Source organism: Glycine max, chromosome 8, assembly GCF_000004515.6.
Source record: "Glycine max cultivar Williams 82 chromosome 8, Glycine_max_v4.0, whole genome shotgun sequence".
NCBI lineage: Eukaryota > Viridiplantae > Streptophyta > Magnoliopsida > Fabales > Fabaceae > Glycine > Glycine max.
The window spans coordinates 19,439,147-19,453,842 of NC_038244.2; the positions used below are offsets into that span (position 1 = coordinate 19,439,147).

The 14,696-nt window shown below is 32.3% G+C and overlaps 1 protein-coding gene across 1 annotated transcript; it reads left to right on the forward strand.

Moving 5' to 3' along the window:
- Positions 1 to 9,135: 9,135 nt before the first annotated feature.
- Positions 9,136 to 12,532, forward strand: LOC100795043 (metacaspase-4). The gene is made up of 2 exons (XM_003531762.5): positions 9,136 to 9,548; positions 11,227 to 12,532. Exons 1-2 carry the CDS (start codon positions 9,203 to 9,205, stop codon positions 12,126 to 12,128), a joined length of 1,248 nt encoding a protein of 415 aa, XP_003531810.1. The 5' UTR covers positions 9,136 to 9,202; the 3' UTR covers positions 12,129 to 12,532.
- Positions 12,533 to 14,696: the final 2,164 nt, after the last annotated feature.

The window sequence follows — 14,696 nt, forward strand, 5'->3', positions numbered from 1 at the left end:
AAAATTTTCCTTGTGGGGGATTATCCATGTTTCGTTAACATAGTCAACAAACATTGCCCAAGGTGAACAAGAAATTTCAAACTTCTTAAGACATTCATCGAACTGTTGTTCCGAAGGACAATCAAGCAGACTTCCCCAGGCATCCATGACATACTCTTAAGCATTTTTTTGACCAATTAGTGATTTACATTTTGCCTTGACATTCTTGTTTGTGTGAAAGTTGCACAACAAGTTTGTACACTCACGGAACATAGTTTTCACTGCATTCATCAATGTTAGATCTCTGTCAGTCACAATAACTCTAGGGAGGGAATCACATCTTAAAAATATACCTGGGAACCATTCTAAAGCTCATACCACATTATTAACGCGTTCACCCTCTAGATATGCAAAACCACCAGAGAATGTCATCCCTATTGGTGTCCCACCAACAAAGTCAAGTAGTGGGAGTCTATACATGTTTGTTTTGTAGGTACTGTTTATAAAAAAAACCAAATTACATGCATTGACTAACTTCATTGCATCAGGGTGACACCAAAATATATCACGTACCACGTCTTCATCCTTTAATCTATGTCAATGAATATATTGATCCCATTCAAGAAGCTTCATTAGATGTTGCATTTCAGTATCACTTCTTCAAATGGAAGAACAGTATGCACTTCTTGCATTGTATATTTGTTTGATTGTTGTACAACTATTGACATTGTGCTCCTTCAACGTTAGCAGAATGTTTCTTGGTTTCACCATTGACTTGGTCATATCTGCAATAATTGTCTTTTCATCCTTAGTCAATCGCCCAGCGTGTGGATGTCCAACTAATGACTTGACCAATTCATGATTATGAATCCCACACATCAACTTCACCATCCAACCCCTGGTTTCCCACGAAGCTTGAAGGGACACCCACATTTCCTACTCCTAGTATCTCTTCTAACAAAATCTTTCTTCATACACATATACTGACCACTCCTTTCACAACTAATTAACATAAATGAAGTCCTTCCTCTACTACCAGTGTTTGTGTCAGACCTCATAATGATCGCCACAAATCTGTTTTCATGAGCAACGGATTGAGTCCACTGCAAAATATCATCTCGGGTACCAAACACCTACAACACAACCCACACCATTTGTCTTCTAAGGGACATTGATTTTATGAAAATAATAACAAAAATCAACATTATTATCTGAGAAGTATTGAACACATTCGAACAATCAACATGTTGTTCATTCACACCACATTCTTGTTCATTTTGATCATCCATATCAACTTCTTCAAACATTATACTGTCATACATTCATTGATCTTCGTCCATCTTAACAACAAATCATAAATTTCAACAACACAAACATACAACACCTAACCGCACTATACATATAATATCATACAAAACTCTACATAATCTTTTACTCCACAACATTTTATAAACACTACAATTCATAATCATATATAATAAAATGCAAAAACCCTATATCATTCTACATACGAATTAATTCAATTACACGTATAAACAATTAATTTATTTTTAAAAATGACCATACAAACATAGTAATAATTAAAAAAGCATTAAACTTAAATAAATGTTACAAATTCAAAATCTGTAAAACTTATGGATCAAGTTGATCTGTAAGGCTCATATGGATCAAGTTGATCCGTAAGACTCATACAGATCAACTTGATTCATATGTGTAATATCAACATACAAATCAACTTGATCCGTATAAGCTTTACAGATCAACTTGATCCGTACGGTTTACATACCACTCCACTCATGCACACTCAGTAGAAATGCGTACCTCGTATTTTAACGATGACGAACCAACCACCGCAACAATGAACACCAACCCTTTCACCTTCACCTAAGCTCACCTATCTCAAGAAAAAACCACACCAAAGAGAGAAACGAAAGAACACAAAAGCATGGAAGCGTAAAACACTGCACACCCAGCTTAAAAAGGAAGAAGATACAAGAGGAACATTTTTGTCATTTTTAAAAAATGCTGGGTGCACAAACAATTAGGATGGTGCACCTAGCATCACTCAATTTGGTGGGGACTAAACCCAAAACTACAATAGCTGAATCTTTTACTACAATTCAAACACAACCATCTTTCAAACGGAGACTACAATTCCTTTCAAACTCTTCCATCCATCCATCTTTCTCGGTTTCCTACAGTATATTTTGATTCAAACTCTGGTATTCATCTTTCTACTTTTCCTACAATATATTTTCATGCTTGAAGCATATCAAATTCTTTTACCTTTTACGCACCTTCATTTTTCCAGCACCCTAATCTTTTTACACTTTAACTTCACATTCCATTTTACTTATATTTTAGTATTTTACCTTTCTAAATATTTATCATTTTTGGTTATTTATTTTATTTGGCCTTTAATTACAAAGCACATTATTTTTCTTACAAACTCACTTTCCAGCAATCTTTAGTGTTATTGTACTTGATTTTCTTCTTTATATCTTTTTAAGTTCATTTCCTTTAAGCATCTTTAAGTCCTTTTCATCTTCAAGACCCTCTTTAAAAGAGCTTATAACTAATTTATTAAGACTTCAAGTTACGTGAGAGTATTTAGAAAAGCTCATAAAAATATCCTTATCTGTAAAATGTTTTTAGCTTACGTTGGATAAGATCCCCACGATAACTTCTAAGAATAACTTAGGTGGAACTTACACAAAAACTCAAACATATGAAACATGCACATTGTTTAAATTTTTTTTTTCTTCTCAAATGTGTCGAGACTCTCGTACACTCACATACAATGATTAATAAAATGACAAATACAACATTTCCAATACATATTATATATTTTTTTAATTAGTCATTGCTAAAGTAAATTTGTTTTTGTTTCCAATAACTTCTACACAAAACAAATTATAATTATTCGTTGCTAGTGTTTTTTTATATCATTTCCTTCTTTTGACTAAAAAATTAATTTTAGTTAAATAAACTTAAATTTTTTATGTTGCTAGTCATTTTTTATATATGTTTCTTATACAATGGTGTGTAATGGTTGCATCTATATGATTTATTTTTATATACTTATATTTATTTATAGATTGGATGGTCAAAATTTAATCTTATATCATGATTTACTTTTAACCGCTTAATTTATATTTTAATTATGTTTTGATTATGAAATATATTATTTAAAAATTGTTGATAGGTATAAGGTGAATTTTATAATTTTTAATGACACTGTATTTTTATTTTTTTTTGTCAGCAAATACAATTATATATTTATATATGACTAGGTACCTGGCGTGTCAAAACCCTTTTATAAATCCAGGCACATCCATATATAGTCCACGGGTTATGCTATATTTAAATACACGGTGATGTATAAAAATAAAAATATGTAAATGATGAATAGTGTTTTTATTTTTTATATATATGTAATGTTGGTATATTATTATTTAGTTAATTTTAAAAAATTTATTTATTTTTAATCATAATTCGAATCATTTTTTTTTCCAAAATGAAACAATATCTTATAAGTGTTTGTATGTTAATGTGTGCATACACTTTAAACTTCTGTAAATGCTTATTAACATATATATTCAAATGCAAATAGTTTATTAAATCTTAAGAGTTTATAACAAATTATTATATAAAAAAATATTGAAAAATACTTTAATTAAACCATATTTTCAATTAGATTCTAAATCCAATTTATCCTTGATATTGTTTATATCTCTTCTATCTTTATGTTCTTTTCATCAACATTTGTGTCGATTTTTTTTATTACTCCAGTAAATCAAAAGTCTTATGAGTCAAGGGCAAAGGTAGTTATAAAACCATTTTTTTTTCTCAACTCACGGAGATACCTTTTAATGAGGAAAAAATTGTGATGAGTCATTGAGCACCAAAGTAAACAATACCTTGAATTCGATAATCCTAAGGAAGCTAGCAAATTTGAGATCAAAATTTTGCCATTAGATAGACAACTTAGGTCACTTTTGCCTCTTAGCCTTAATTGGAGACATGTTACATATGTCAAAAGTCTCACATTACTTAAAAGTTGAAACCAATAATAATATACAAACATTCTCTTTCATTAATTCACTAATACACTTTTTTATAAGAACAAAATCATGAGGAGTTATCGGCAGCCAAAAATATTTGGATTCAGATGCAGTGACTCTAATGCTAGGGAACTTTATTTTGTTGTGCTCCATCATCATGTATGAAATATCATCTATAATACGAATATGTAAATGATAGATATAGACTTCAAAAACAAATAGTTGGTTTGAAAAGAAGTACTAAAGCAAATGCAAACTATGATTTGCTAGCAACAGACGACCAAACCCCATAACAAAATCAATGCTAGCCTGTATAAAAGTCAATTCAATTTCTAAAACAAATTAGTAAATTGTTTAAATGAAGCACTCCGAATTACTATGATGCCATATTATTTTGAGTTTAGAGTTGCAAAAGAATATCAACACCAGCACACAATAGCCAATAAATGCAGAGAAAATAGTTTAACACAAACGTGTTTCTTCTAACTCATTCAATGCCATTTAAACACCAAGAGCAAAAAAACAAAAAACAAAAAATACTATCTTTTGTTACAATGGCAAGAATATGATATTATCATGAACACAAACGTGTTTATTCTAACTCATTCAATGCTATTCAAACACCAAGAGAAAAAAAAAATACTATCTTTTGTTACAATGGCAAGAATATGATATTATCATGTTATTGGGACCTCGTCTATAAATTCCTAGAAATCATCATTTGTTTCATACACACAAATAGTTTGATTAGGAACTAACATGGACAAAATCACCATTTGTTACATGCACCATCTCAATTAAAAATTATTTTTCATAAAGTATCTTTTATTGAAACTTGGTATAATTATAAAAAAGAGATCATATAAAATAAAACCCTAAATAAAGGGTATTTTGAAGATGATAGCCTTCAATAATGTGAAATTAGTTAACATTTACTGAGGCAAACAAACACTATTTGCTTATATTTAAGACTGGATGAAGCATTATTCTATGTTTTCTTATATAAGAGATGTGTGCATTGGCACAATTGTTGTGGGAAATAATAAACTATTTTTGCCCAGCATGTAACAAGGGAATTTATAGACGAGGTCCCAAGAACACAAATAGTATCAAATTCTTACCATTGTAGTGGCCTAATTAACAGCTAAGGAGCAGTACAAAGAGATGGACAACGTTCTGGTTATAGTTCCGACGACTTTGAATTGCCTGGTTTTCTACGTCGTACTGTGGAAGATACAATTGAGTCTCGTGAAATTCATATTTCTTCAGCATTACGCCAACAACGATAAAGCAGATGATAGAAACAAACATTAATCAAGTCGCACGACGAGCATGAACCATTAATTTTAAATAAACTCGTAAAACATATTTTTTAACGTGGATTGCCAATTCGGGTCCATTACCGAAATTTAGTAGGGGTACTTCCATTTATTGGGTGCACGAATCAATTGCCGAGTTCATGCAATCCATTAATTATCTATTCCAGCAATATCCATTCAACCTCAGACTTGAGGCACATACAAGAAAAGTCTAGAAAAACGCATTCCAAAATAAGAGGAAAATAATACCCAAAATAGAAAGAAAAAAACTCAAAAATTACTTTGTATTTGAATGGAGTATTTTAAAATTTCAAGAAATTTAAAATTAAGAAAAATTAGAATGCATCAATTAAAATTCTTAGATTTTTAAAATTTCTTGTTTGGACAAACCAATTTAAATTCCTTGAATTTTAAATTTCTTGTTTGGATAAAACAATTTAAATTTCTTATATTTTGAATTCTTTGTTTGAATTAAATAATTTCAATTTATTATATTTTTTATTTTTTCTCCAATTATATTTTTAAAATATAAATGGTCATGTAAATAAAAATTGTTATTTTTATAATAATTACTTTAAAAATTTATATATATTCTTATCCAATTATATTTTAAAAATATAAATTTAGAACTAAAGCATAAAAATATATATTCCAACAAGAAAATAGGAAAGAAAACACCCATTTGCATTGATAAACATGAAGTGTACAATACATCTTTTAACTTTTTAGATCTGTCAGATCCTAACTAAGAGTTTAGCTTCTCATAACCACAAGGGACCTTACACAAGAAAAAGGGTATAGGAACTTATGGAAGAGATGGGATGGAAAAAAGGAATAGAAAATGATGAGAGAAGAAAGAATTTCCTAAGGAGGAGTTCACAGGTCTTAAGTGTGTATTAGAGTGCTATGTGACTCGATGTATATTTTCTTCTTGGCTTGACTCTCTTTTTATAGTTGCTGGAGTGAACTTGAGCCTACATACTCGCGCTTAGCCTGCTCTGCTCGCTTAACACGGGTGCCTGTATTTGCGCTTAGCCCACCGCTTTCTCGCTTAGCGCAGGTGCCTGTTTTTGCGTTGAGCGCGCCTCTTGGACTGGGCCTGATGCCAAAATCTTCTTTTTTTCATATTTTCTTCATCTTTTAGACTTTTAATCCGTACTTTTCATATCTGCAAGTCATACATAGTAAAAAAATCAATTCTGACCAATTAAGCATGAATAATTATTAAATAATTATTTTTAAGGATATTTTCATTATAAAAAAACAACTCATGTTTAATAGTTATCAAACATGTGCAATATGGAGTCCAAAAAATGAATTAAGCCTAAGAATAATTTTATTACCTTCTAACAAAAATAAAAATATATATTTCTATCTCCACATTCTTGAAAATCTAATAAGATTTTGTGAAACAAATGTCTCCTAAAGATATTTATTATAAAAATCATCAAACTTATCATAAATAAAAGTTTAAATGGATGATAATATAAAATTATTTCATGTGATTAGTGCATAGTCTATTTTTTGTAAATCAAATATGGAAAAGTAAAAACTTATATCAAATGCCTCCCTTAAAACAATCATTAGAGAGGTCAATACATTTATCATACATGTCAATTTGTGAACCAATAATTGTGTAAAATCCATTTTATGAATTGTGCATAAATTCTGTTTTTAAAAAAGATTACTAAGTAATTACTACTATAAAAGAATTTACAATTATTTAATTTAAAACACCCTTTGTAAATAAAGAAACAAAAAAATAGAGATGATGTGATATAGGGCCTCCAATCTTTAGATATAAGCAACAAAAATCTCTTATTTTTGTCTCAAATACTCCTTCCATTATAAAATGATTATAGTTTTACCCTTTGAAAATAATTCCAAATTGACATGTAATAAATAATGTTATCTTGGAAGACTTAAGAACACTTCCAATGAGAGTTTCTTGGAGGATTTCTTAATTGAAGAAACCATTCCTTGCAATTTCTTGACCATTGTAGTACATCTATGTGGCAACCTGAGTTCCTTAATATGAATATTCATTCCTTATATAAGAAATCATTCCTTAGTAATAAAAATTAATTTTTTACACCAAAAAATACCAACAACCCAAAAAAGAGGAACACTAATGAAATTGAAGAAGAAGAAGAACATCAACACAAAAGAATCATTATTCAATAACAACAATATCAAGACACAAGAATATTCTCTAATTTAAACCATTTTCACGCCCATTCCTTTCCCTTTCTGTCCTTGCATGTTTGTTGTCGCACTACGTCAAGTGTCAAACTCCAAACACCACAAACACATAACAAAATCGAGATTAAGGAAGTGAGGCTGGGATGACTAGATTAAGGGAGGTGAGAAGAATCATTGAGGTACTTGAGAAGGAATATTTAGGGGGAAATTGAGAGGGTCAGATTTGGGGTAAAAAATTGGATTTGAGGGTCCAAGGAGAAAAAAATAGGGGAAATATGAGAGGTAGATGAGGGATTGTGGGAAAAATATGTGTGACTCTCATTATTTACGATTTTGTTGACAAAAAAATAAAGTAAATTAATTTTTGAGAAAAAATAAATGAAACTAAAATTAAAATATTTTTTTATAGGAAATCAAAATGTTTGAGAGATACTTATTATCGTGTGAGAATCATCAAAATATTATTGTTAGTAAATAATATCATTTTTTGAATTAATTACTTTATTTCAATCATAATTAAGTAAAATTAAAATAAAACATTTTAAGAATGACATGATGTTATAAGGACCACAATAAATATCGTGAAACCATACAAAATAACTTAAGAAATTCATTTAGAGTGTGTTTGGATGAGAAAATTTAAAATTCTGAGAAATTTTAAATTCTAAGAATTTTAAATACTTCAATTAAAATTCTTTTATTTTCAAAATTTTGTATTTGGATAAAAAAAATTAAAATTGTGAGGGTGAAAGAAAATGAAGGCAAAGAAAAGAGAAAATATGGTTGGTGTACTTCCAAAGAGAAAAATACTGATGCGACATAGGAAGTCGCATGGGAACCGGAACATGACGGTGTATCCCACCACAACATTCAGTCAACGGCGCAAGACATAACCCAGATCCTCCGCGTCGGCGAGCACCTCCGCCACGTGTTGCTGCTCCCCTACCTATTAGGTCTAGTTTTATGTGTCCCCCTCTTGAAGAAGAGGATCATCGGTTAAAAATTTCAAAAATTTAAATTCTTCATAAAAAAAAACATTCAAACAATAAATTTTAAATTATAAAAATTTAAATTTTCTAATAAATTACTTTTCGCAATTAAAATTATTCATCGAAACACATTCTTAAGAAATTATTATTGGTAATGTTCTAATAATACATTTATTAAAATTTAAGAGAAAGAATAAAGATATTTTAGTAAAATTATTTTCTAATAAATGTTAATTTTCTTGTAATTCTTATTTTCTTATTGGTGTAAAAAACTTTAAACATCAATCAGACCAGAAGAAATATAAAACAAATTTCAATTATTTATATTTTATTTAATAAGACTATCTTAAAAATATCTTTCACTTTAATAATGTTGAATATTTTTTCATATTTAATATCAAATTTCCAATAAATGGTTAATAGTTTAAAAAAATAATTTTTTTAATTAAAAATAACACATTTTAATATAGTTAATTAATTCTAATAAATATAAAATAGTTTTTTCTTATAATGGAGAAGCAGGGAAATACCATAAACACCCTTTGTCTTTGTCGTCATTCAGCTAAAATAACGCGCAAGAGTCACAGTCACATCACATCCACTACAACAGAGGCTTCGTTGGCAGATCAGAGAGAGAGTGAAAGTTGGAATGGCGAAAAAAGCCGTTTTGATCGGAATAAACTACCCGGGCACGAAGGCGGAGCTGAAAGGATGCATAAACGACGTGAGGAGGATGCAACGCTGCCTCATCGATCGATACGGTTTCTCCGAAGACGACATCACCGTTTTGATCGACACGGACGAGTCCTACACGGAGCCCACGGGGAAGAACATCCGGTCAGCGTTGACCAGGCTGGTCCGATCGGCGAAGCCAGGGGACATTCTGTTCGTCCATTACAGCGGACACGGCACGCGCCTCCCCGCGGAAACCGGAGAGGATGATGACACTGGCTTTGATGAATGCATTGTTCCGTCTGACATGAACCTCATCACTGGTTGGTTCTCTATTTTTTTTTTTTTTTGCTTTGTGTGTATGCGTGATTGGTGTGTGTGTGTGTTTTTTTATTTATTTATAGATCCAAGGTATCGTAATCCAGTCGCATAGAATTACTAACGGTAAAATTCTACTTCCGAATTTATTTATTTTTTGGTAACTATGATATTGATACAAAATTGTTCTAGTTGAAAGCAGTAATAAATCTTTGTCAGGACGTTGAGAACAACGAGATGGATATTTTCCTCCTAACACGATTTATTCCATAACCAAGAATAAATCCGGATTTGATCCCTGAACCACTTGGTAAAGGGACAAAAGCTGCTGATCTATCGTTGTTGGTTCTACTTCCGAGTATTTTACACAACATCAATTGTTCTACACACTCGATTGGGTGCTTTTCATTTCTTTTGTTGTGAGGTTATGATGGGTTTTTTCTTGTTGTTTGTCTGGTTGTGGCACTGTGTTTTGTGATGAAGAGAAAGGTGAAATTGATCCGGACAGTATGCGGGTGAAAACAGTTTTAGATTTGAGAGACGGTCTTAGTTAATGTTTGGTTTGATGAAGTGAAATGCACGGATTAGTTTTACTGGCCGAAATTATAAAATTGGCGTTTTAAAAATGGATAATTAAACTCCTAGTCCTTAAGTAAATAGTCTTATGCACTACCGTCAAGCACGAGGATCAACTAGCATGGATTGTTTTAGCTTAACCCGAATTCTTAAGCAGTCAGACTTGAGTCCTAGATATGCGGTTATGTTAAATGCTTGGAGGGAGAGTTTTCCTATCCATAATGATTCTATCTGACTCCAACAACATTGCCTTCAACTTTTATAGTAGCTACCTTAGAAATCATACCAACAATATTTCTATTTGGTAGGCAATGTATGAAATTAAGCTCTTTTGTTATCTTAGGAGGATAAATTTGGCGGTCTTTTAGTAATGTTACCATGTGAAGTTTTTCTATGTTGTCATTCAATTACAAATCGTTGTATAATTGAAAATTATAAACTTTTGTAGTAGTTACTCTATAGTTATGTCTAAGATGATTTTTAACTAGTTGACAATAAAATTTCCTAGATTATTCTAACGGTATATCAAAATTAAACTCATGTTACTGATGCTTATAAATTATAATTTCATAGACTAACATAATGTATTACTTCCTAGTCTTTTACTTTGTAATGGGTGGTTATTACGTTTTATGAAGTTTCTCACAAAGTGGGGTCAAACTGTTTTGGTCAATTTGGTGCAAGAATCCAGTGAAGTATGGAAAAAAATGGATCTGTTTAATTAATAAAACGGTGTTGAAAACTGATCCATGATTTTTTCAGAACAATGCTTCTGTGTTTTTTTGAGTAATTCTGATGTTTATAGCAACTTAATTGGAAAATAGTGGTATTTTGTGTATTCTTTTGGTAGTACAATGTTTTATTGGCATTATTTATTTGGGTAGTAATAAACTATCTGTGGATATCTGTGCAAACAGATGATGATTTAAGGGTATATGTTGAAAACCGATTCATGATATTTTCTGATCAATTAATTTTGATGTTAGTAGCCAACTTAATTCAAACATAGTAGAAGTAATTTGGTGTTTTGTTTTAGATGGAACATTGTTGCACTGGCATGATTTTATTGGGAAGTAACGAGCTATTTGTTTATGTCTGTACAAACAGATGATGATTTCAGGGAATTTGTTGATGGGGTGCCTAGAGGTTGCACGATCACAATTGTGTCTGATTCTTGCCACAGTGGTGGCCTACTTGAAGAAGCTAAGGAGCAGATAGGAGAGAGCACAAAGGGAGAGGAGGAACAATCTGGCTCTGGCTTTGGATTTTCAAGTTTTCTACACCGGACCGTGGAAGATGCCATCGAGTCTCGCGGATTCCATATCCCTTCAGCATTGCGCCACAACAGAGGCAGGGATGATGATGTTGATGAAGCTCAAGATAGGGAAATTGAACTTCCAAATGGGGGCTATGTAAAGAATAGGTCTTTGCCCCTTTCAACCCTGATTGATATACTCAAGCAGAAAACTGGAAAAGATGATATAGATGTTGGGAAACTGAGACCTACACTCTTTGATGTTTTTGGAGAAGATGCTAGTCCTAAAGTGAAGAAGTTCATGAATGTTATTTTTAACAAACTCCAACATGGAAGTGGTGAAAGTGGGGGTGGAATATTGGGGTTGGTAGGTGGTCTTGCACAAGAGTTTCTCAAGCAAAAGCTTGATGACAATGATGAGGGATATGCAAAGCCTGCATTGGAGACAAAAGTGGAAAGTAAGCAAGAGGCATATGCTGGACCAACCAAACGTGGCCTTCCGGATGGTGGGATATTGATGAGTGGATGTCAGACCGACCAAACTTCTGCCGATGCAAGTCCTGCAGGAAGCGCTGCCAGTGCTTATGGAGCTTTTAGCAATGCAATACAGGCTATAATTGAGGAGACTGATGGTGCAATCACAAACCAAGAACTTGTTCAAAGGGCAAGAGAGAAGCTGAAGAACTCCGGTTTCACTCAAAAACCGGGACTCTATTGCAGTGATCATCATGTTGATGCTCCTTTTGTGTGTTGATCTGTTCTCATCTGATGCAGAGAAAGAGAGAATAATATGTGTTGTTTATAGTCTGCTTGTGTATTGCTGTATAGTTGGAGACTCAAAATGAAGTTAATGTTTTCATCCAGTTATCATATGCTGCTCTATTATCAGGAATTATATTCCTTCAACATTTTAGCCCTTGTTGTGTCTTTGCTGCTACATGACCATTGTGCTGGGAGACCAAACTATCAGAGCAAGTTCCATGCACCAAACCACAGATTTTGGCTTTGGAAGTCTGAATATATTGGTGTATGTGAAATTATTAATATCATTATTTATAAAATATATAGTTAAATTTTGTATGTCGTTTGAAACATTCTTGCAACTTTGTAAGGATTTTAATTTGTTGAACAAAGTTTGTAGTATACTTACAATGTCAAGTGTTTTTGTTTCTCTTTGTTGAGGAGTCTAGAAAATAGGAGAGATCGAGGCTTTCCAACCTCAGCCATTGCTATAGATTTATTTTGAATTAACTCAAGCATCCACCAATTATTAAGCTCATCGTCGAAATATGTTTGTCTACTCAGAGGAAGCAACGTGACAGAAGCACTAATCACCGTGTGTCGCACTGTCACGTAGTGTGGTATTCAAATAAAATCATTTCAAAAAAATTGAAAACCAATTAAACTGATCATAGAATAATCATATTTTTTTATAGTTTGATTAAGTTTTTGTTTCCTATTATTAAAATCAAAGTGAATAAAGTCAAATAACGTATTTATGTTGTTCTTTTTGTTGTACCACTACTTAAATTTTAGAGAGTTATATTAATCTCTCCTGAGGTTTATTCTAATTACACATACATATCAATTTTTTTTTTTTTTTATATTTCTTTAGTACTCCCCCATCTAACGCTATTAATATTTTAATTGATTTACAATTATATCCTCCCCACAATGGTAAAAAAAAAGCCAACTCTTTACTTTCTTTTCAAACTTTCTCAGATTTTTTCTCCCACACACAACCCAGCCATGCGGGCTGTGGCCATGACCCAAACACCACCACTATCCAGATCTGCCACACCGGATCACCAACAACCCATTTGCTCGTCGGACGAAGCCATCTGTTGTCATCGGTTCGCCACAATTTTCTCCAACTTCGCAAGTGTTAAACGTTTTGCATGAAGAAAATGTGACTATTGTCGCGGTTGATGAATCGTTAAACTAGTGTCGTTTAAGGTCTGTAACAGACTCACAACCCCTCCCTCATCCACCTCCAATCCTCAACACCCTTTTCTCCCTCAACAATCCTCGAAGAACTTTGATCAGCTACAAAAACAAATCAAACAAAATTAAATAAAAAAGACAACATCATTACGAAAATGAAAAACAACACCATAAGCATGCAACTTGTTTCACACTGCCAAAGGTTCCAAGCCATGTCCGAGCTCATTTCCTTGTAGGGTCACAAATCTCTATTGCAAACTTGTCCCATGGTCTCCTTCGAATCCCTCTACGCATCAAATGAGATTTCTATAGAGTCCAGATATGAATTTATGCATGGGTTTCCTGCAATTCGATGTAAAACCAAGATCTTGTGCCGCAGTGACGACGCGATGTAGTCGAAGCAGGTGAGGAGGTCAAATCCTTTGCAGTGACAGTGGCTGCATTGCAACTAAGGGTCGTGCAGCAGACCTTAAGCACGGTCACGTGAGGTCAGATTTAGCGGCGGAGGTGTCATATTCCACGGTGGAGGGGCGACAGAGGGTGGTGGTTGTTGTTGTGGAGGGGTGCAGCGCGGAGGATGGTGGTGGTTGGGGAGGAGGTATCGTACGTGGTGAGGGTGAAGGGTGGAGGAAGGAAGCCCCCACTCACATCTCACGCTATGTTATCATGCTTATTGTTAATTTTGTTCATCCGTTTCTTGCTATTGGAATCTTTGTTGATTTAACTCTCCATTTAGTGCTTTCATTTTTGTGGATGTGATGCTGAAAATTATTGAGTGGTTTAGTGGGGATTCATCGTTGAAAATTCATTTAACTAAATTGGCCATGGTATAATTTTGATGTTCTATTGGTGGTTTCTAGAAAATGGAATCACCCTGCTGAGAAAGGATGGGGATATTTTGGTGAAAAATCATTAAAGTAACATGTGCTAATCACATGCATATAAATCTGTTAACAAAATTAATACTGTTTGTGAGAATTTTTTACGTAAATAATACAAAAAAAAAATTATTTATGTAAATAATACAAACACACAAATATTTAGGTGAATAACAACCAATTTCTTAACGTAAACCGTATTTTTTTTCTTAGTTTTATTTGTTTACAACACCGTCTCATGAAACTTTTTCCTGGGAACCGATGCCATAATCGTTTGTTTATTTAATTTTTTTTATCTAATCAATGTAGGAACCGATTTTATAACGTGATTTTTTTTGTTATTTCTTTTTTCATTTATTTGTTTTTGTAAATTGCTTTAATTTTTTCCTTTTTAATTAATTATATTTATATTTAAATTGTTTAAACAGAAAATAATTTTTTATTTGAGAACACTTTGTATTATTTTTTTTAATTTTATTTGTTGTTTAAAATGAAATAAC

What these genes read in the sequence shown, in the direction of transcription:
- LOC100795043 (XM_003531762.5), top strand. Translation starts at nt 9,203, where the DNA reads ATGGCGAAAAAAGCCGTTTTGATCGGAATAAACTACCCGGGCACGAAG. An exon ending in TGACATGAACCTCATCACTG is followed by an intron (nt 9,549 to 11,226) that starts GTTGGTTCTCTA and finishes CTGTACAAACAG; the next exon opens with ATGATGATTTCAGGGAATTT.